At 44.4% G+C, this 23,159-nt stretch overlaps 1 protein-coding gene across 7 annotated transcripts in view; it reads right to left on the bottom strand.

The window, feature by feature from the left end:
- The window catches only part of PRRC2B (proline rich coiled-coil 2B), a 74,053-nt gene that overhangs the window by 15,078 nt on the left and 35,816 nt on the right, over positions 1-23,159 (bottom strand). For 4 of the 7 annotated variants that reach the window (XR_012648320.1, XM_075015176.1, XM_075015174.1 and 1 more), the window contains exons 14-25: positions 17,222-17,426; positions 15,651-15,873; positions 12,452-14,512; positions 10,369-10,568; positions 9,129-9,274; positions 5,848-5,989; positions 4,398-4,480; positions 3,546-3,737; positions 3,203-3,397; positions 2,702-2,788; positions 1,638-1,742; positions 911-1,103 (exon numbers count right to left, since the gene is read on the bottom strand). Coding sequence is in view for 6 of the 7 variants with exons in the window: in XM_075015176.1 (XP_074871277.1) it covers positions 911-1,103; positions 1,638-1,742; positions 2,702-2,788; positions 3,203-3,397; positions 3,546-3,737; positions 4,398-4,480; positions 5,848-5,989; positions 9,129-9,274; positions 10,369-10,568; positions 12,452-14,512; positions 15,651-15,873; positions 17,222-17,426 (3,832 nt within the window). In the remaining variant the exon portion in view is untranslated. The remainder of the gene's footprint in view (positions 1-910; positions 1,104-1,637; positions 1,743-2,701; positions 2,789-3,202; positions 3,398-3,545; positions 3,738-4,397; positions 4,481-5,847; positions 5,990-9,128; positions 9,275-10,368; positions 10,569-12,451; positions 14,513-15,650; positions 15,874-17,221; positions 17,427-23,159) is intronic. The other 3 variants (XM_075015175.1, XM_075015178.1, XM_075015179.1) reach the window with 3 other exon arrangements.

Here is a 23,159-nt window from a genome sequence, read left to right as displayed (position 1 = left end):
CTGGCACCAAGAACCCAGGCTAGAGCACTGTGTAGACAGCTTGCACTCTCGGGACCAGGCCGCAGACCTCCAAACTGGGAGCTCCATCAGGTGCTGAAAGGCAGCCTAAGTAATGCAATACCTAAACAGACAGTGCACCACCCTTACTGAATCAGCCTATGCACTACAACACTTGTCAAGATGGAGTAATAAGATTTTACAGTGGGGGACTGACATCAATGGGAACAAGACTGTGGAGTTGACATTTACATAGTTAGGTCCATGTAAGCTGCCAACCTAACTCTGTAGTGTAGACCTGGCCTTAGTCTCTGTGTGCTTTCGTTCCCATTGGTAAAACAGGGAACAGCAGCACAGCCCTATCTCACTGCAGTGTAAGTAAGCCTAGACACACTGAAGATTGCGAGGCACTCAGAACCTTTGATAATGGAGTCGTATAAAGCACCTAAGATAGAAGAAAGAGCCTTGAACAGACAAATGGTGCAATTGCTGGGAGAGCTGAAGTCCTGGCCATAGAATTTCTTCATTCTCCTTAGTTCTATGGTGTATTTGCTGAAGGGTTAGCAGGATCTATCGGAACATCACCGAATCTAACCATCACTCACACATGCAAACCAGGAGTTCTGGTCCTGTGCAAGGACTACAACACCACTGGCTGGACGCCCAACACCTAAGAAAGAGGCAAAAAGGAAATTCTTCCTCTGTTTTAACTGCTTTGTTAAAAGGATCAATTAACCATTAGCTACCTGACTCTATCATTATACAGGAAGCTCTTTACAATGAGCTTTCATCAGTTGAATCCAAGATGAAATCCATGTTTCCATGGAGCAACAGGACAACTCAGGAGGTATTTTACTGCTGCTGTCCCTTTTCTGCCTGCAAATCTAGACTAAGCAGAACAGTTGGCAGGTACCTGGAATCGATGCAGAAGGTGCTACAGACGCCACAGGCATAGGAGGCATAGAAACACCACCAAAGGAGCTGTAGCTGACACCACTGGAAGCGCCAACACTGGAAGGTGGGTGGATGCCTGAGCCAGCACCTCCTGGAGAGTTCTGTTCCGGTAAACTAGGGGAATTTTCCCAAGCCTTGCGTGCAGACTCCATCTATAGAAGTGAGGGGAGAAAGAAAATACTCTCTGTGATTTCAACAGCAGCAAATGATGATGGGCTATGGAGCTCACCTATAGGTCACCTGGAGATTATTGGTTCAAATCCAGCTGAAGCCGATAGTCACTAAAAACTGTGATCACCTAATGCCTGTTGAATAAGTGCCCATTCTGCAAAAACCCCACTGGTTTGCTCCTCTGCTTGCAGACATAGAAGACTGACTAAGATCCAACAGGCCACAAATACCGAATTGTTCTCTTGCGCACCCTATGAAATGGTCATTAACGGGTAAGACTGGTGGACACACTTGCTGTACCCATACTATGGTAGGAGAAGACTTTTGCACCCAGGGTCTCAAATGTCACGTTCTCCTGAGCTGAAGTCACATCCAGTTTATAAAGGTGCCACTTAGACACTTTGCAACTTACGAGTGAAACATCTGGGCTGCAGTTTGCTCCCCAAATTATTACTTTGGCCCAAGAGGCTTGTACTTTCAAAGCAAACAAGGCACTAAACTCTGCTTGTGATTACCTTAAGAGTGAGGTCTGCAGTGGGGAAGGACATTGGGTTCAAGCTGATGCACCGCTGGAGATGGTGATCTCTTCGCAGAATAGGAATAGACTGAGTTAACCCCGCCTGAAAGAAGATTTATAAAATGCTGAACACTAAGAATGCCTGCAACAACACAGGAATTTTGCAAGGCAAGAAGTCAAATGGAATCTCAGGAAGAAGATCTAAACAACAGCAACACACACTGTTTTGTCACTTCTCAGCTTGTTAAACAGACTACGGAATTGCTGGCTTCCCCCTAAACATGTAACAGATCTGCTGTGCCAAATGTAGCCCTGGTGTAAGCAGGCATAACTGCCCTATCTCCATGGCACTGCATTTGTACTTACACCGGACCTGAATTTGGTACAAAGTAACACCAGCTGTGAAGTTTGTTTTTCCTCCCACAGTGGGTGAACCTACGTAAATATCAGCGTAAAAATATTTATATAAACACTTGTAAGGAGAAAATGACAAACCTCCAAGACAGGGGTTAAAAATTAAGATGTTTTTGTTTAAATCACTGAACACTACTGGACCACCAGCAGATACTGGCCTTTGAATTCATTTTCTTTTAGTAGTCTGTTCCAGCCATCTACACATTTTATTATGAGCTCTTAAAGAGCATGGGGCTTAGCTGATTCATAGAAAGCCACAGGGAGCATTTGCCTGTGAGAAAGAGAACACCTTGAGCATTCTGTCATCAAATGGCTAGAATTCCACTTTCCAAGTCAGCCACTGGACTCCTTAAGCTTCTCTGCCTGTCTCCCACTCCCTTCAGGTGCCTGGAAGAGGGGAACCTGGTGACCTCTGACATATGCAAGCCTTCCTACTTTTAGATAGGCTGACCAATGGTGTTTGAGTCACCTCTTAAATACTTGGGTGTGTCTCAATGAACCAGTAGTGATTTTATCACAATTTTTTGAGACAGCGCCTGTATGTCCATTGCTGTTTGCAAACCATGGATGCGGGTAAAACCACATTACAGAGCAGATCAACTGCTAACAAAAATGCTCTCTTCATTTCAAAAACTAAGTTCTACTTACATTACTGGCCAAGGCATCCTGCAGTTTGGCAACCGGGTTAGCTGCAGTACTGGAGGCAGCGCCAGGGGGCAGACTGAAGTCAGAGTCCTGAAAAAAAGGCAACAAGCACCATTCAATTCCAAGTCCAAGGACGCCCTGCAAGCTGCTCATGATTAGCGAACATTCACCTGGATCACGAGGATAGAAACTAAAGATCTCCTTTCCCTAAAGAAGACAATAGTTCTCCATATTCAGCAGCAGGCATCCCTGATGGCATACATAGGACAACAGGCTTTTAATTTCTCCCTTACTGTCCCCACCCCATTCAGGACAATAAACGTCTACCAAGACATCTTGAGAACCTGGTCTGTGTCAGTAAGGAAAGCTACAAGGCAAATCTACAGTACACGTGCTGGAAACTTGCCCTAGGTAATCCTTTTGCCAAACCACCTTTTGCATCTCTACAGGCTCAAAAGAGGGATTTCAAACCACCAAGAAGATAAAATTAAATTAAATCCTCACTTTAGGATTTACTCCAAATTCAATGGGTGGCACAGGAAGAACTGAGTCCACGTGAATTTCCACCCCGTTAACAGGGGGGAGATTCCCTTCCAGCCGTTCGGTTCCCTCTGAACCCTTTCTGTTTCTCAGGGAGCGTTCATTGCCGATGGGTCCGGGCTTGTGTTCCTTGTTCTGTCCTGAGCCTTGATCTGAATCCTTGATGGGAAAGCAGAGAGGCGTAGAGACACAGACTGAATAACCCGATCTCTACCTTAAAAATGTGATGAAAACACAAAAGCCTAGTTTCACGAGGTCTCTGGTACCAGTCACTATGTACTCTGGCTTGGCTGCAAATCCAGATTACCTTTTTATCAGATTGCTTCTGAACTTGCTCCTTCTGGCAGTCAGGCTTTGGGTCCACCAGGCCAGCCCCATTCATCTCCTCTGGTTTTAGGGTGCCATATGGAGAACTGCGCTGAGAGGAGGTAGCGGAAGATTCCCGAGACTCCGCACTCAAGTCAATGCCACTATCCCCCTGGCTGCCTTTAAAACCCTGCTATGCAAAGCACGAAATGTGTTAAAGCCCCAGTTTCAAACCCAACTCCACAGGGAGAAAAACAACAGCGAGAACACGTTCCCATTTACCAAGCACAACTATCAAGGAGCAAGTCCTAACCTGCAGTGCCCCTTGCTATTCCAGCGCTAGGCTACCCTGAAGCAGACACCATCCAGGTCACCAATCCCACTACAGCTTGAGAACAATGAAAAATGCCTCACATGGCTACCACGCTGAGACTGCCAAACTCATTTCATTTATGACCCAAACCAGATTTGAACTCCAGTCTCTAGAGATAAACGATCACTGCACCATTCAGCGGTATCAACCCTACAGCTACACATTTTACACAGGCGAGAGGTACACCGACATGATTCCACAAACCGGACTATGCTTTGCTCTCCATTAGAAGTGCAATTCTGATGTAGTTTTACAATGGAGTTACTCTGGATTACACCAATGTGTAACAGCAGAATTCGTACCACCAGTTTGGAACAGCACCAGGCTTAATCAGAATTGTGGAGTGTCAATTTAGAACAGTGTGAACAGAGCTAGAGACTTGCTAAGCGCGATAGGAGCAGTGAGAAGCACGAGGTACGTAAGTGAAAATTTTTTTTGCACACACACCTGCATTTGAACAGTAGGTCAGATGCCCCTTACCTCAGTGGTGCTGGTTTCAGTGCCATTAAATGCAGTCACAGGTTTACTCCAGGAATCACTGGCAGATGACTGAACAGACAGGGCTGCAAGAGCGGAGACAAGTTTCAGATGCTTCAAACGGAGTATCAAGGACATCATTTGTACAGTGCTGTAAAGTCACATTTCCCTTATGAACACAGGGCAAGAAGCATTCACTATCCCAAAACATTTACATTCCAGAACAGACAGGCTGAGTCTCAGCACCCCAATAGAGGCTGGATAAGTATGAAGAGGAGGATAGATTTTCAGGAAGTTGGAGGGCTGAAAGGCCAAGTTAAATGGGAAAAAGGTACAAAAGAAAACAGTTTGGCTGAAATCTCAGGGTCACAGGGAGCAAGAGAACGAGAAGGTGGCAGAAATTAGAACAAGGATATACATCAAATAGAACTGTATAGGGCCGAGATCAGTGTTTCTTAAAACTTTGTTTGACCACGGAACACCAAACAATGTTTTTTTTATGCAGAACACCTATGAAAATTTTCTCTACCCCCCCTGCCCCGCACAAAAAAAAAGTCAACAAAAAACAGGTTTTAATAACAACAATTATATAACATCAGTGTATTTTTCCAAATGCTCACGCCACACCTGAGAGTTATGAGTTTTTTGTGTAACGCAGTTTAAGATACACTGGCCTATACAATTAAGTTCAAGGAGCTAGAGCTTGATATGGTACAAGAAGAAATCAGGAAGGAGATTTAAACACAGGGTGACATGGCCAGCGCTGTGGAAGTAGGATGATCTTAGCGGAAGTGTTTTGTACACATGAGCCTCGAAGATTTGCTTCCCCACTTTTCCCTTTAGATTACGGGTGGAATGCAGACTGGGGTGTCCATGTGTGGCAAACAGGATGCTGCACTGTGGCAAATACGGGACTGGCTAACCCGCGGCTCTCAGAGCCTTTAAATGTGGCGCCTCCTGAGAGCTGCATGCAAGGAGTGCTGTCCGCCTGCTCTGTGCATGTTCCCCATCACTTGATGGGAGAAGCACATGGTGGCGGCTCCAGTAGTGGTCCCAGCTGCAGCTCCAGCAAGTTGCCAGCATTGAATTAGAACGGGGTGGCTGGGATGCCTGGCTCTTGGGGAGGGCATTCAGTTAGAGTGTGGGGGGATGGGAGGGAGAGAAGGACTGGGGATGCCTGGCTCTAAGAGTTGGGGAGGACATTTACAGGGTGAGAGCATTTATTTGGCAGGGGTGGGGGCCTTCTGGGAGCGCGAATAATATGGCAAACATGGAAAGACGACAACCATAGGCATGGTGATCTTTGAACTCCTACTGGACACCACTGATGTAGAGAAAGCCTTTATTCTTCAGGCAGGTATGCACCCCATCCCTTCCCGCAACATAAAAGGACTCCCAGTTCCATAACAATGAAGCACCCCAGTGTTGGCAAATAATGGAGACCCTCTCTCACCTGAACTATTGCTCTCCCAGATCTCTGTGCCTAGGCTGCTTCCAGACACCGTTACATCGCCTTGCTCCAGGCACATATTGTTCTGCTTTTTAGCAAACCGAGGTGGGATACGAGATTGAAGGACACGTCCTTTGCTTGCTCCCTGAGAGAGAGGTTCAGGCTATAAGACTTGATATTGATTTGCATTTACCTGAGGCTGGCAGGCTTCTTTCCTAGGCTTTTGCTTAGCTCTTGAAGCACATGCGTGACTTGGGGCTGCCCTTACCAAGACAATCCCTGGGGGGTCACTATAAGAGGAAACTACCACAGTCTTTTGTCTTCCATCTCCAGCTGCTGCTGGGAGGCTAGAATAGCCTGCAGTGGTGGCACAGCAGGAATGCTGAAGTACTCTTTAGTATGCATTAAGAATATCTGGCTTCAGCAGCAGGGAGAAGGACAAGCAAATAAATAAAAATTAAACCTCCATCTCCTACAACAACTCAGATTTCTGCTTAATCCTTCTCCTTCCCCAGGATCAGTTAACTAGTTCATAGTGTAAAAAAAGAGACTGATAATTCACCGAATAAGTCACTAGAGAGGACAAGAGCTGTTAGTTTATCTAACACATTTCCTTGCCACTGCAATAGGGAACAATCTTCCACACACACACAGACTTTCTCAAGCCTAAGTTGTAATATGCAAAGGAAGGAAGCTTCTATCACATCTCTTGCTAACCCACCACACAAAAGATCTGTCACAAAACACTGCCTCATCACATTTTCTCTCCAAATTTAATCCTTCCACTCCCAGCGAGCCTCTCATTTATGCTAAAAAGGCTCTCCCTCTCCAAAGAATTTACAGATTTCAAACATTTGTAGTTTCAGGTCTTCATTCCACCTTTAGTCATCACTCAACCAAGTAATAAAAAAAATTTACTCCTGAACAGGGTCTCGCTAATTTTTTCCACACACGGGCAGAATAAATTTTGTTATGTAACAAAAAGACTTAGGCAGATGTGCACCACCAATAGAAAAACAAGCTGCTCACAGCGAGCGCTCTGCCAATCAGCTAGGCAGCCCCTAAATGTCTCCTGGGTGGCCACCCAAGCGCTCAAGTTACAGGGAACACGGTTCTTAAATCTTTCCTCAAAAATCAATTAGTCACTTAAAAAAATCAATTTTTTTAGAGCTCTCTTTAGTTATTAATGTCTCTCTTGTCACCACGCTGTCCAGAATGACACATAATATTCCAGGTACAGCTGCATCCCAGGGAAGCTATCGTCTCTCCATTTTATGATGCAGTACCTGGGCATACAGAGCCCATAATTTCACTTGTCTTTTCTGCTGCCATATCCCATTGCAGAATTCCAGGAATGTGCTGTTCACTTTTAGCATTATTGTTTCCCAGGATGCTTCCTTCTATTCAACAGCTCAGTGGTTAGAGCACTGGCCTTATAATGTGAGTTTAACCCTTGAGGGGGCCTTTCAAAGGTCTGAGGCAGGTTAAATTTAAAAAGAAAAAAAATCAGGGATAGGTCCTGCGCTGTGAGTGCAGGGGATTGGACTCGATGACCTCTCAAGGTCCCTTCCAGTCCTATGAGATACGTATATCTCCATGTTTCAGCTGTGGTTTAGTTAGTCTCCTCTCCCATCAAATATATTATACTGAAGGTTTCCAAGCTGAATTTCATTTTGGTGTTTAATACTCATGTTTCTACTCTTTTTAAAGAATTTGAGAATAGTATTCAAAGATTATAAAATATTGTAACATATGAAAGTCACAAGACACAATGGGGGTCTGAGTTAGTAATCATGCAGACCAGGACAAATTGTGTCTAGCATGCAGTTTTCACCCTAGAGTTTAATCACAATTAGCTAATGCAATACTGAACCCAATGTATTGTGATCCACACATGGACCAACTGAGTTGTGATCAGGTCACTCTTTACAATCATAGTCAAACACAATATTTTGTAACAAACTCAAGGCCCTTTCGTATCTCTGTTCTCACTAGTGTTTGCAACCGCTCCTAACTTAGCGCCACCAAGGAATTTCATATGGTGCTTGCTTCCTGTTCTACATGCACTAAGTCTCCGCAATGGGAGACTGGAGAGATGGCGATGGGAACACTCATCTTTTATTCAGTGTATCAGTTTAGTTTTGTCTCCTCATATTCCACTCCTCAGGAACAGAGTAGTGGAAAGTTCAGAAGGATCCATTGAAACATCATTTACACTGACAGAAGATCCCAAATAACAACTTAATCATCACAATCCAGTCTCAAAACACTGATTAGGGATTTATGTGCAGCTGGGAAAAGGACATTTAAGTCCCTAAAAACTATCTGGCTACAAAATTTATTATTTTAATCCTGGAACCATCCTTCTGTATATATATTTCTCCTGCCTCCTCGCCAGGTAAAATTTTACTGTTCAGGAACTAAAAACAAAATCAATCTGGGAAAGTGAACTTTGGTTAGTTGTGGTCAGCTGGAGAAGCTCTGATCTGGACTTAAGACCTCTTCATTTAATGAAAGATTGTTCAACTGTTAGCCGCAGATGAAAACTGCCCTACTCCCTCAATTCCCTTATTAGCATTTCCAAATAGCAGAACTGACCAATTTATGCACCCAGACCTAATATAAGAAAGAACGGTCATTTTGTGTCAGATCAATGGTCTAGCTAGCCCAGACTAACACAGCTACGTCTCTGATACCTATCTTCTGACAGTGGGTAATGCCAGATCTTTGGAAAGAATGAATAGAACGGTCAATCACTGAATAATCTACCCCCTGTGGTCTGCTTCTAGCTTCCAGCAGAGGCTGGGACTGCATACCTCACCACCCCGACTAATGGCCCACTCATGGAAATATCTCCTCTATGATCTTAACACTCTTTTTTAAATGCCGCTATAGTTTTGGCCTTCACAACATGTCCTGGCAACGAGTTCTACATGTTGACTGTGCGCTGTGTGAAGAAGTTTAAAAAAATCCTCTCTTTAGGTCTGTTCACTCATTTGCATGCCAAGCTGTGCAACAGTAAAAGGGCAACTGGTTATGGGAGCCAAGGTAACCATAGCAACAGTCAGAAAGCTACAGGATGTTGCTTACAGACTAACCTCCCCTACACAGCACAGCTACAAACCACATTATGCCTCAACACTCTCAGGTTTAGACTAACTACACATACTGTCGCTTTGTCAAACATTTTCCAAAAACGTGTTTGTGCATCTCTCCCTCAATGATCTCTGCAGGCTTTATATGGGATCAGGCTCTGCTCTGCATTCCCAACTCTTACTCCTCACCTGGGCAGCTTGTTCTTTCTTTCTACGTTCCTCTTCCAGCAAGCGACGTTGCTTCTTTGTCAGGACCTCAATGAAGCCTTCTCCTGTCACAGAGCCCACTTCATTCTCCTCTGCTGTGCTTGAAACCCGACTCTCAGTGACTGCATCTGAACAAGATTTACAATTTAATTTTTTTCAAATGTATTCCAAACAGGATCCAAGCTAAGGAGTGAAACAGCTTAGTCAAGGGCAACAGCAGCCTGTGGATATCTGCCAGCACGATGACTCTGAACTGCTTTGCATCACTACTCTCCAACAGAACCGAGGACTAGCAGCTGAGATCCGGGCTTTCCATAGGACACCAAGGGCATCAACTCTAGGGAATAACCCAGAAACTCCTCCTAAGGCTAAATTACATAGCACTGGGTAACATTTTCGGAAGAGCCCAAGAGTAAGGAGCTTATTTTCAATAGTGACTCACGTGCTTTTGAAAATTTCACCCACAAACTGTACAATAATTAACTGATTAACTTTTACAACACACCCATGAAAGATTAACACCACTAAAGGTGCGTCTACATGAGGAACTAACTTTGAAGTTAGGCGTTACAGAGTCTACACACATTTTCCCTTAATTCCAAGTTAACTTCAAAGTAGGGAGCCCAACTTTGAAGTCCATACTCCATTCCTGGCAATGGAGTAGTGCCCTACTTCGAAGTAGGGTGTGTAGACGCTCAACTTCGAAGTAAGCAACTGTGAAGTTATTTCTGTAGTGTAGACACAGCCTAAGTGACTTGTCTAAGGCCACAGAGAGCTAGTATCAGAACCAGGGTTGGAACTCAGTTGACTTTCAATCCTGAGCTCACATCACCTTCCTCTGCATTAGATGACTATGGTTTCTCAATGTCTCTCCAACCAAACAGACTACTTTTTACTCTTCACTTGAGATACTGTATCACTGTGTAGAGAGACAGTCTTTTTAGCACTCACCTAACTTCCCCATGGAAGAAACGTTACAGGGACACTAACATCAAGTTTGGCTCAAAACTGGGTTTTAATGTTACCATAATTTTTTGGTCAGTTCCACTTGAAATTTGTTGTTATAAGTATATAAATAAATGGGGAGAAAAGAATAAACGTGACATTTAAAATGATTTCAGTTTGAATCATGCTGACTGATACTAGGAACAGAAAGACATTCTAATGTGCGGTTTCACTGGATAGTAACCCTTTAAAGGCACAAACAAAATCAGACACTTACTTCCATAATTCAACTCGAACTGTGACATGGTCTCTCCCTTTTCACTTGATCTCTGGATTGTTGACTTAGGCTCTTTTTCCTGCTTTTTACCTGGCCCCTCAGCATTGTCGGAGCTGGTGCGTGAGGATCGCTCTAGGCTGTAAACAGAATGGCTGCCCCCACTTTTGGCATTACCCATACCTCCACCTTCTTCTGGAGATCTGTGAGGAAAGTGGGAGGGGAACAAAATGGGTTACTTGCTCCTATCCATGTTTTTAAACAAGCTGGGCGACCTGCACTTTTCTCCACATCTCCACTACCAATCGATATAGATGCCAATTCAAAGCAAAAGCCTTATTATGAGGACGTTACTGTGGGAAATGCGACGGGAAAAAAACCCAGCACTTGCAGGAGTGAACTGATGAAAGTACTTTCACTTGCACATGCTTTGTACTCTTAGCTTGTCTCTCAGGGAGATTTACAGACCTCTCTCTGCTCATATTACCAATATCTACTACTCTTCTACAAAAGCTTCAAAGTTTCCTTGAATCTTCTTTACAGTAAATGTGTATTTTCCAGCAGGGTCAGCTCAGGAGCTGAGCAGGGAAGGGAGGCAAGAAAGAGACAAACACACACTGGAATGAAAAAAAGCCTCTTCCCAGATTATTTTTGTGGGCAATTCTTCGCACCTCTAGCCATCAGCTACAGGTCATTCCCTTGAGCTTAATTGACAAGGAACACAGGGGAGCTAAAGAGGTACAGAGAACTAGAAGCATGATGGGAAAAAACCTTATTAAAAAGAAGAAATATTATCAACACCCTTGTCTCCCTTTTCTCTCACTTCTCTTTTCATCTACCCCTCTTTTACCAGAATCTCTCAAACTGCTGTGCTCTTATTAAGGAGTGGCTGATAATAATTAGCTGGGGGAGAAAACAATCAGGTAGCATCACCAAAGCATGAATTGTTGGTTTCAGGGAGACTCACACTGTGTGTCAGGAACCCTCAGCGGGTTGCAACCCCATTTTAATGGGATCACCAGGGCTGGTGTTAGACTGGACCCCTAGGGCTGAAGCTAAAGCCATGGGTGTCAGGGCTCAGCGATGGCTGTGCTCCCCTGACCCGGGGTGGCAGGGCTTGGTTGGGTTCCCATTTCCAGAGTCCTCCATGGGGAAATTTTAATTGGCAGAGGAGGGTCATGGTTGAAAAACCACAGGTCTACTTCAAAGCTTTAATTCCACTACAGTGAATCTGTTCAGCCTTCACAAGCACAGAAACTCGTGCTAAGAAAAAGAGATCACATAGAAAATGCCAGCCTGGGTCAGACCTGAGGTCCACCTGGTCCGATTATCCTGTCTCCAATGACAGCTACAACCAGATGTTTCAGAGGAGGGTGCGAAGACCCTCTTAATCCCCACAAGAGTTTGGTTTTAAACGCAAATAAGTATTCACAGGAGTACTCCTACCATTAGGCCCATAACATGCAGCGCTCGTTTCTCTGAAAGGAGTGTTGCCTGCCACCCTTCGCCTGGCAGCAGCTTTGAAAAAGTCAAGCATGGCTGGGCCTAGGACCTCCCCACACTGTGCACAAGCCACACACTCTGCTGTGGCTCTAGAGATACTCTGAAGATGAGAAATCACCCGAAGTGACACCTCTACAATCCTAACAGATCGCTACCGAGGAAACAAGCCTTCCAAGCTTTCCATCACTGCCATGTCTTTCCCTAGCTGAAATTTACTGCAGGGTGGTTGGAGAGTTTGGTGTCGATGACCAAGACATCTCAGCCCTCTAGTGCTTGAAATGATGGGCTGCACAAGCATGAACTGCTGTTGTGCTACAGGTTTTACAGAGGTTAGAGAAGGTCCAGCCATTACCAACCACTTTTCTGAAAGCAACACATGCCTGAACTCCCCATACCAACCAATACAACGCAGATGGAGAACTGGTGCTGCAAGTCGGGTGCGTGATAAAAGGAAGCACAGCCACCATTTCTACATGAATCAACCCCTTCTTGCCTGTAAGCCCAGTCCGCCACAGAGCTATCTGCATACGTGGTAACATGCATGCACACACAGCACCTGTTGTATGTCAGGCTTTGAATTTACCTTTTGCTTTTCAATGGCATCCCATTCTGCTGGCTCTCATACCGGGAAGCAGCTCCTCCACCAGACCTCACCAACTGTTCCCCAAACCCTGCTGGCTCTGTCTTACGGCTCTGTCTATCCACTAGGGGCCTCTGGCTTGAGAAACTCCTCTTTGCCAGCTCTCTCTTCTCTCCCAAGCTGCCACTGGCCGGGCTGCTGTCCAGCTGTGCTTCACCATCCAACACACCATCGCGCCTCTCCCGCCTCTCACTGAAATCGCTGCTTTCAGATGCTGTCTCCCACTCCTCATTGGCATGGTCTGACGAGTTCTGATAGGACAGCTCAGGAGACCTCCTGCCGGAGACACCATTCTTCTCCACCGTGGTCATCTTGGTTCTCCCAGGCCATTGGCTGGGCAACAAGCCAGCTCCACCTTCCTCGGGGTTCCACTGGCACACAGATTCTCTCTCTTGTCTCAGGCGCCTGAATCGGGGGGGCTTGTCTTGACGAGGGGGTCGCCGCCTCCTGAACGGCCTGTTTTCTATGTTCTCTTGGTCTGCACTGTAATCCTCCTGGAATAAGTGCCTTCTGTTGTCAGTGTGATTCTCCTCAAACCCCCTGCCAGTGAAGGAGTCCATGTGCTTGTAGGAATCTTGGATGTAGTCCCTGTCAGACTGTCGCCTGACTCCAAAAGTGTCTGAGGAAGGGCAGTAGCTGTACTCCGGCCATGAGGTTCCCCCGCTTCTGCCCTGCCACTGGGAAGGCTCCTTTACCATGAAGCCTCTTCGCCCATACCCAGAGTTGCTCAGTCGTGGAGGCAGTGACCTCCCAAAGGCTCTTGGGGCTCTCATCTTAGCATCAAGACTGCTGTGATCATCGGAATAGATTTTATTGGACCTCCAGGAATCTTTAAAGTCTCCCTTCTTGAGGTCGCTCTCCTCCCTCTCCAGGAGAGAACCTTCATTGCTGTTTTCAGAACCCCTCTGCCGGCGCCGCTTGGGGAGCTCCTCATACTCAGACCCTTCACTGTGTGTCTCGCTAGCAATCCTGCGCCTGGGCTTGCCCCTTGGGAAGTCTTCCACCTGATTAAATTCCCGGAGGCCACGCCCTCTGCTGCTTCTTTGGTTGTTATAGACCCCTCTGCCACCAACAGTGGTGCCACGGCCTCTGAAAGTAAACTCTCTAAAGCCTCTGCCTCTCCCTCGGCCTTGGCCTCTGCCACCAAAGGCTTGTTCCTCATCAATAAAAATCCAGTTGTTTCTTTTTGTGGGAGGGAGGTCATTAGACTCTTTGGACAGCTTATTCTCCCATTCTCTTTCAGTCTTCTCCTCCTCTTCCTCCTCCTCCTCTTCCTCCTGAGATTTCTCAGCTTCTTGGCTGAAGCTGGCTTGGGAGGAACCTTTTTCGTCCAGCAGATAACGAGTGGAGTTTGGCAAGGTTGATGAACCTTCTGAATCATTGTCCACCTTATATACTGGTGCCTTCTCTTTTGCTGGGTGTAATATCTCTTCTTCCAGTTTAACCTTCTCCTGTTCTTTCTCCTTTTCCTCTACCTTGAGGGCTTTCAGGACTGGTTTTTTAATTGGCCCAGATCTCCGTGACCTCCCAATTTGCTCCTGGTGCTGACTGTTGGTGTTTTTGTTCTCAGGAGCCCAATCTGTCTGTTCAGCAGGTTGTTTGTTGGCAGCACCCTCTTTCTTCCACGGGTCAACACTTACTGACTGCTCATCCCTAGGCACGTCTTCACTGGCCTCTGCTGCAGCCTCTGAGGATTTCTGATGATGACTGATGTCCCAACCATTGTACTCAGATTTTTTATCAGCTTGTACAAAGTCAGACTCCAAAGGAGAACACCGTAAGCTTGCATGGTGGGTGCCAGAAACACATGCCTCCTGCACAGTCTCCTGGTGCTGGAACAAAACATCCTGACCTATTCTTTGAGAAGATGCACTGCTGTCAAAGTCAGCTTGGTCCTTCTTATCAAAAGTATTTAAGTACTCAGCCCCTTTCTCCTCAAAGAGATCGCGCTGGGCATTTATGCCCTCTGACCTTCCAGGTGAGGCAGAGTAAGAGCTGTCACTCCTGAAAAGGAACCAGAACAAAGTCAGTCAGTTAATGTGACTGAAAGACAGCTCCAGGTGGCTCTGCTGAACACAGTATAAATAAATAAATACAGTTTTGTTTTCTACTTTAAATCTGACACAATAAGCCTATAAACACTTGACTGCTGGATTTACTCATCAGCTATGGCCCCAAACTGCAATACCCCATCAGGCAGAGCTGATGAATCAAGTAAGTGTCTTCTGCACAGAAAATAAAAACAAAGGAGCCAGGAATTGGATTCATCTTCCAATTGTTGTAGCCATTTCAAAATTAGTATCTTAATTCAGAGTCAGAGTGGTAAGGACCACTGATTAAAAAGTGAAAGCATATACAAGTAAGAGACATCCATGACTTGGCTACAATTTTTGACAGGTACCTATATAAACAAAAACTGCCTCTCCCCCCGAGGAATCACATGCAAAGCCCCACAACAGAAAGGTACAGTCCTATGAGAATGACTTAGTCTCTCTTTTGTTTTTTAATTGTCTCAGAGTGGTAGCCAGGTTAGTCTGTAGCTTCACACAAAAAGACCAAGCAGTCCTGTAGCACCTTAAAGACTGAAAATTTTATTTATTAGGTAATGAGTTCTCACATGTGATACCCACTTTATCAGATTTGGAGCACAAATAAGAATCCAGGGTTTATATAGAGGGGCAGGGGGAGAAAGTAGGATGAAAAGGGAAAAAAAGGTGGGGGGGCAGGGTCACCTGTCATTAATAGGCCCTGTGAAAGAAGTAAATTAAGTTAAGTGGGATGGGTATTATTCCTGTGAATATATTTAAACCCTGGATTCTTATTTTTACTCCAAACATAATAAATAAAATTGTTACTCTTCAAACTGCTTCACAGCTGCTTGCTTGGTTTTTTTGTTTGTTTGTTTTTGTTTTTTTTAAGTTACAAAGCTTTATTGCACATGTGAATGTGATCTTCTTATAGACTAAAAACACCACAAAGTCCTTGCAGATCACTACACACAAGAACTCAAGGGAACACAAGTGACCAAAAATACCTCTTGATCTTTAAAGAAGTTTTAATAAGTACACCCAAGCCCACCCTTTCAGAGAACAGAAGTTCTCAGTCCAGTGTGCATGGCAGAACAGTATGGTTGTACCCCCACCTGGTATGGAGTCCCTCTATGGCCATGTTCTCAGGCTGTTTTTGATGTGGTAGTGGGTACCCTTTGCTCTGTAGGGATCCATAGCCTTCTTGGCCCCATACAGGGGCAGGATCCAGGGAGGCAGCTTTCCTTTCCTGCTGCACCAAAGGCTGACAGTTCTGCTCTTCAGACCTACAGCTGCCCCCATTGATGGAGTCCCGCTGAATCACCGGCTTCATAATTCCTGAAGAGAAGAGAGAATTCAATCTGCAATGCTAGAAGCTCGCAGCCAAGCAGCATTTTACAGCCTTAGGACAGCTCATCATCCACTACCTCCGGGGTGGTAGAGGAAAGCACCATGGAAACCTCCTTTTAAAAAAGAAATCGAGATCACGAGATATGTGAAGAGGAAAGCCACTGCCTCAGCAGAACAACAGAGAATTTCGCCAGTTTGGGAGCAAGAAGCGTAGAGCAAGGATAAGGAATACACAATAGCCACAAACATAAGACACGGGTTTAACTCATCCTATCACTTACTTCCATCTCTAGCGCAGATTAATAGCATGATTAACAAATGCTAAGAGCATATAACCTGTGCCAAGACTTTTTAGCTTGTCCTACCTTTTAAAAAATCTAGTAAGGTTTTGTGAAACTAATACCATTTCCGGCCCACTCCTTCCCTTCTTTACCACATCAGGACCCTGTCCCTCCCTCCGAGAGGGGGTGTCCCCTCCCTGCTCTGAAATGAGAGCCCCCTACAAAATGAGTAGATGTAGAAGTAGAAGTTGAATCTATATAATCTGTAACTCTCCTGTTTAGCAACATTCGTAATCCAGCATGATTTTAGTTAGCTGGATAATCACTTACTATGTGTGGCCAAGTTTCCCGTGGTCCCACAGTTTGTTTACAGCCACCAGTCCCGGCTCTCAGTGTTGCGTGCTGTTCTGTAGCTGTAATTTACCCCTAAATGTCTTCTAAGAGCCCAGTAAGCAGTGGCAGTGTTGGTAATATGCTAGACAACACTGACCATGGCCCAGCAAATTCTCTTCTTCAACAGTGGTCAGGTCACTAGAGTGCTGGATTAGAGAGGTTCAACTTGTATTCTTAGGCATTCCCCACCCCAACCCAAAGTACGTATACATCCTAATGCTGCCGGTTCATCAGCCTCTACCTCCCTTTTGACTCTTCCCAATCCCTGGAGAAATCAACACAGCAAGCAAAGATGAGAAGTCTGGGCGAAGGTAAGGCTAGTCATGCAGAAGGTGGGATTTCAGAAATGCAAAGCAGGTGGGGACAGAACCTCTTTCCAAGGGTCCTACCCTGAATCTAAGTAGCCAAAAAACCACCCCCTTGCTTGGCACACCACTCCTTAATGGCCTGAAACCTGATAAAAGTAACCAGTGCACTAGTCAGAACACAAAATAATACTCTTTGCGAGTATTTCTTTCAGGTTGTTGAATGTAAAGATCCCATCAACTCTAGTGCTCATGAATCCAAAGTTCCAGGATAAAGGCTACAGATATGGTCCAGAAACAGCCAGGAGAGCATCAGAAAGTAAGACAGCACTGGAAAAAACCCAGGTCATGCTTTACCTGAAGGGTGAAGGGCCGATGGGTAAAAATCAACAGTACGGCCCTGAGCCATACGAGGGTCCATGTAGGACGGCATCATCATCCAGCGAGGATCAAAGCCGAGCATCTGAGGGTGTGGCGGGTAGAATGTACGCTGAGGATGGGAATGGGATGGAGGGGGGTAGACCTGCTGTTGCTGCCAGTGCTGCATCTTGTACAGCTGCTCCTGCATAGGCAGAACAAGAAGACAGGTTAGCACAGACTTCAAACATCTGGAAACCAGCATGAAACAAGTCCTGAGTCAGAAGCTGAGTGCTTGGGCAGTCACCCAGGGAGATTCAAGTGCTGCCCAACTGATCAGCAGAGCACCCATCGCCATCCAGAGGGCAGCATGTGTTTACACTGGTGATGCATATGCCTTGGTGCACTCAACAAAATTTATTCTGTCCCGTATGGAAAAATTTAGAGATAACATTGGTCATGAATGCTTCTTCTTTGGTCTTGGCCTGCTTGCACACAAGTTTACATTTTAAACCCAAAAGAACTGAGGAACATGGCACCTTTCCACCTTCAGTCAGATATGTGGGCAAGACACTATCAGATTTGACAGGGAACAGCCTGTGCTTCATTAGTGGGATACATCAGCTGACAGTGAACTGCTCTCTTCCTTTCACATGTACTCTTGGTGCTGCTAGATCACAGCATTACATTTCATTTTCCCCAACACATTTTAGTGACAGGAAATTTTTTTAAACAGCATTTTCCTGTCAAATGTAATTTACTCATCTGGTCCAAATATTGTAAATGCTGCTTCTCACTGGAGGAAATATGATCATTTGAAATATAGTGCATATAGATATTACTAATACTAAAATTTATTAATCAGAGACATAAATGAACATATTTCCTTCTTGATGAAAGAAACTGGCACTCTGCCAAACAGCTGGGCGGCACCTGAATTTTTCCTTGGAGGCCACACAAACACTCAAGTTTACAGGGAACACTTTAATAAAAAAAAAAAAAAAAATCCAGGTAGAAACCACACACCCATACCCATAGAATTTTATATTCTGGGGGAAAAAACCTTTAAAATGTAACAAAACAAAACCAGTTAAAACAAGAGTTCTATTTACTGGTGAAGCCTGACCTTTATTTAAACTATGCTTACAAAGTTACCAGACACTGACTGTTTATTAAAAGATCAACTCCCTCCTTCTCCCACTGAATCCCTCACAGAAGAATGTTTGTCACAGTATAAGAGCTTCCACTATAGCTCCATAGCCCAGAGCAAAATTACAACATCCCTGCAGATCCAGCATTAAGAGGAGATAGGCTAGAAGGGATGATAACAAAAGCTGCATTATTAAGCAACAAGACAATGGCTACAATCTAAGTAGTTAGTTTTTTCTTCAACATGTTCTTAATTCCAGGTATGCTTAAGTGCAAGAGAGACCAGAATCTTTGCTTCTCAAATCATCAAGGAGATCAAAGGAAGCCTGGCATTTTACTTAAACTGACACCCTGATACAAAGGCACTGAAGACTTGGGTTAAAAAAAATGAGTTGCCCCAGGCTACTTGAGGCAGGATAACAGATTGAGGTAAACCATCCCATAGCTGCAATCAAGTCAGCCTGCAAATACTTAAACATTTGAAAAGAGAGAACCTGTTTCTCATAGAAGCTAAACCACTCCACCAACCATACACATAGGCCATTTCAGCCGCCACACATAGACATTCTCTACGATTCACACTGCAATTTGCTATCCGCCGCTAACACCGTAAGTGCTAAGCATACAACTGAATTACCCACTACAAAGACAAAATTACTTTGGAAATTTTGCCTAAATGAGAGATGCAACCCGTCAGGCTAGCCCGGGTGTTCTAGTTCCTCCAGCGAGACACCCAGATGAGAAAGGAACGAGTCTCAAAGCCCTGAAGTTCGGAGGATAACATACCACCATGGCAACAGGGAATCCTCTGCTCACCCTTCAAATCTGTCACAATGCAACAAAGAGAAGGCAGGGGAGGTAGCGAAAGAGATAAGCTTTTTAGTTACACAGAGCTCTTCTTCAGATGTGGGAAATACACTCAGTGTCACTGCAATGGAATCAATTCCTACTTATGAAGTAGTTCACAGACCTAGCACACAGCATGAGCTGCGTATTGGGAGACTGCAGCAGGAACTGACCCTCTTCTACCAGCACATGAAGTAACATAGGGCTGCAGTAGCCTCTGTGACTCACACACAGCTTTGGAAAACTGTGAGGTCATGGCTGTGCTTTTAACGTGTCCACACCTGGTCTCATTCTTCAAACTGGTTTTCTAATTCAGAAGGCTAGTCAAATAGTTTAGGTCCAAGAGTTAGACCCTAATTAAGGCTGTACTGAACCAAATGAAAAAACTAAAAGGGAATGATATTTTAAATAAAATAAAAATGATGTTAGCATTTTAACAGCTTTGTATATATAAGAAAAATTTAAGCAGTCATTGTGGTACTTTTCCATATGACTTATTCCTCGAGGGTCTGACAGTGAAAATATGTCCATCCATCTTTGGCCTTGTCTTCACTGAAGTGTTAGTTTGAGGCATTAGTCAAGTCATAAAAATGTCCCTAGCTAAAGTTAAGGGATGCTTTACGCTTTAGCTAGCTTGCCTGTCAGGAGGTACAGGTGGCAATTTGAGCGCTGCTAAAGCTCGAGCTAAGAGCACAGTGGGGATGCAGCTATTCTTTGCTGCAGACCTGATCGTTCTGTTGCTCTATTTTCTCTCTGGTGGTTACTCTCACTTGAATTAAGCTAGCCGAAGTGTAGGTAACCCAAGCCAAATATGTAGGGCTGTGGTGTTCAACCAGTTCTGAAGCAAGAGCCACAAAGCAAACTAGCCACACTACTCCGAACATATATTTATTGTTCAATCCCACTAGTCATACTCAACAGTCCAAAAAACCACATGTGGCAAGTGGCTAGTGTTTTGGACATCATGGCTGAAAGGTTTTATATTGCTGTCCATCACTCTTGTAATTGTATTCATGTACTGTCCCATCTATTACTTAGTCTGTAAGCCCCCTGGGGCACACTGTGTTTGGTAATTCATACACCACTGACTACAATGGGGTCTACTAATATATACAATAGTTGTATTTCTGCACTATGTAAAATCAATAGTAACAGTGAAATGCCCAGTGAACTTCAAGGAACCACAGACACTTCACAGGGAAAAAAACCACAAAACTCTTTTTGGTGTAGGGATTTTACAATTGTATTAATACGATATTGTTGATAGCCAGAGTTAGGGATGTATTAGTGCTCTGAATGAGTCCTACCAGGAATAATACCGACACCAGACTTTTATGGGAACTACCTACCAGAGGTAAGCAAAGCACTACATCCAGCATGAAGTGGGGGCAGGAAAAGCCGGCTGAGGTTTAAAAACTGCTTTCTCCTTGTCTTAGCTCAGAAAGAGCCAAACACAAAAGACAACTATTCTTATATTAATATTTATCTACTATATTGGGGTCTTGGAAAAGTTTTTGGAAAAAAAAAGAGTTTGGCAGCAGATTGTATTTACATTTTTAAGTGAAACATCCCCAACAGAATAGGAGTACAAGAAGATAAGCACCACAAGCAAACCGACCTATTTGTTCTGGCCACACAAAAGACAAAAAATAAAGCAAGATCTTTTAAAAAATATCTACTTGACAGCATCCATTTTGTAGCAAGTATCTGCAGCAACCATTAGTGCTTTATCTCTGAGCTATCAAAATACCCCTTAATTATTATTGTGGATGGTAGGTAAGATGGTACTGAAGAGTTAAACCCCAAGCAAAGCATCAGGGCGATATCAATTTAGGCATATAGCTAGACCTGCCAGAGTTCAATTTTTATTTTTTAATAATGTTGATGGAAAACATCAGTGTTTATATTAAGTTTTTTTTTTTCCTCCAAATTAAATTTGCACAGTTGCGGGAAAATATGATGGCTTCAGACTATTACTGAATGACAGCAGACAATGAGATTCAAAATTTAAAAAGTTTTATAACCCTTAAAAATAAAACTGTCAGGCTTACACATTAAAATATTCTTAAACTAGTTCTCATGTAGCATTCTTCTTGCTTTTCCGATCTGTAAATTTCATTTACTGGACATTTCCTTGCCAGTGTGCGTATGGCAAAATTATTTTTTACCAACATTTAGCAAGAAAAATCAAATCCTTCCAAACCTAGATATAAACAACCCTTTTTATAACCACAGATGCTCCCTGTGAAATAGCTACCCTGTGAAGTATTACAACAAACATCTGACATCCTCTGTGACTGAACTGACCCCGTCAACTCTGACCTTCCTCTTGACTGGGACTCCCTCCATTTCATGAGTCTATAAATTTAGACCCTCCTCTGGAACCCCCACTCACATCTGACAAAGCAGGTCTTTGCCCACGAAAGCTTACGCTCCAAAATATCTGTTAGTCTATAAGGTGCCACAAGAATTCTTGTTTTAATGAACATCTAATCATTCCAAGCCTAGATGCACTCTTGTAGTGCTACTCACACAGAAGTGGCTGGTGTGAGATATAAAGAAAAAAATCAGAGATATACAGAGCAATCCAAGTTGGGTCTGGTACTGCAGAACACAATGTAATGAAATAAACACTTTAGACCAACACCACCAGCAGTGGGCAGTCTGCAGCCCACACACAGCTCATCAGGGTAAGCTGCTGTCAGGCCACCAGATAGGTTGTTTTAACTTGCATCTCCAATACAGCTGCCCTCAGCTCCAACTGTCTGCTGTTCCCAGCTAACAGGAGTGGCATTCAGAAGGCCCCTGAAGCCTGTCTCTCTTCCTGAAGCTCCCACTGGCAAAGAATGGTTAACTGTAGGTAATGAGAGCTGCAGGCAGTCATACATGCAGACGTAAGGTAAACAACCTATCTGATGGCCTGCAGGCTGCCCACCACTGAACTACACACTTAAAATTCAAATAAGTGTAACTGCAGGAGCCCATATAGAACAAAAAGGATGGGAGAAGGGAGGCAGAATAATAGAAAGCAGGTAGCAGGCAAGCAGAAAACACCATCTTTATGCAGAAAAGGGAAGAGATGGACAGACACATTCCAGTTATATTCCTGAGACCCATTTGAGGCAGTAAGTAATCAACTTTCAACCAAAGATGCAACAGTGGGCTCTCCTAGTAGGCATATGGCTGACCATACCCTACAGAACAAGAATACAGAGTAAGGTAGTCCCAGCAAATATATTTTATACAGGTTAAACCTCAGTAATCCAGACTTCCCTACTTCAGCAACACCCCTAATCCAGCATTATCAGCAACTTTGGTTGCTCCACATCTGGAGCACTTAGGCTGGGACAAGAAGAGTTACTGCACCAGGAAAGAATGGAGCCTCAGGGGCTGGAGCAGGGGATCACAGGGATCCGGGGGCCAGGAACAGAGCCAAGGTTTGACACCCACCCCCTGATGTGGCAAATTCCCTGCTCTAGGACTGGTAAGGTCCTGAGGCTGCCAGACCAGGGAGGTTAAAAATGTTTTAGATTTCACATATACTAATAAAATAAACCAATCATACAAGCCTCTGACCACGCCCTGTAGCCTCCTTTATTTCCCCTTCCATGTATGTCTGGGCCTATTAGCACTACCCACACCCTGGACAGCTGAGAGATCTCAGATATACATCTTGGCCAGTGAGAGCTAGGGGAGGAGATATTCACAAGGGGCCGTATCCAGCAAAGTGCTAAGCATGCTTTGCTCCCACCAAAGACAATGGAAGATGAGGAGGTGAAGCTCCCTTCAGTGTGCACCTAAGTCAGATGATCCTGGCAACCACCCAGAGCTCTGTTTTAAAAAAACTACGTAACCCTAAATGATACTGCCACCAGGCAAGGAGACAAAAGACAAGTTATGATGTACAAAGTGAGCGACAAAGGGGCATATCCTGCTCTCCCAC

The sequence above is a fragment of the Carettochelys insculpta genome, chromosome 21 (genome assembly GCF_033958435.1).
Source record: "Carettochelys insculpta isolate YL-2023 chromosome 21, ASM3395843v1, whole genome shotgun sequence".
Taxonomy (NCBI): Eukaryota; Metazoa; Chordata; order Testudines; family Carettochelyidae; genus Carettochelys; species Carettochelys insculpta.
The sequence above is the reverse complement of the archived record's forward strand: the minus strand, read 5'-3'. Positions and strand labels throughout refer to the sequence as shown.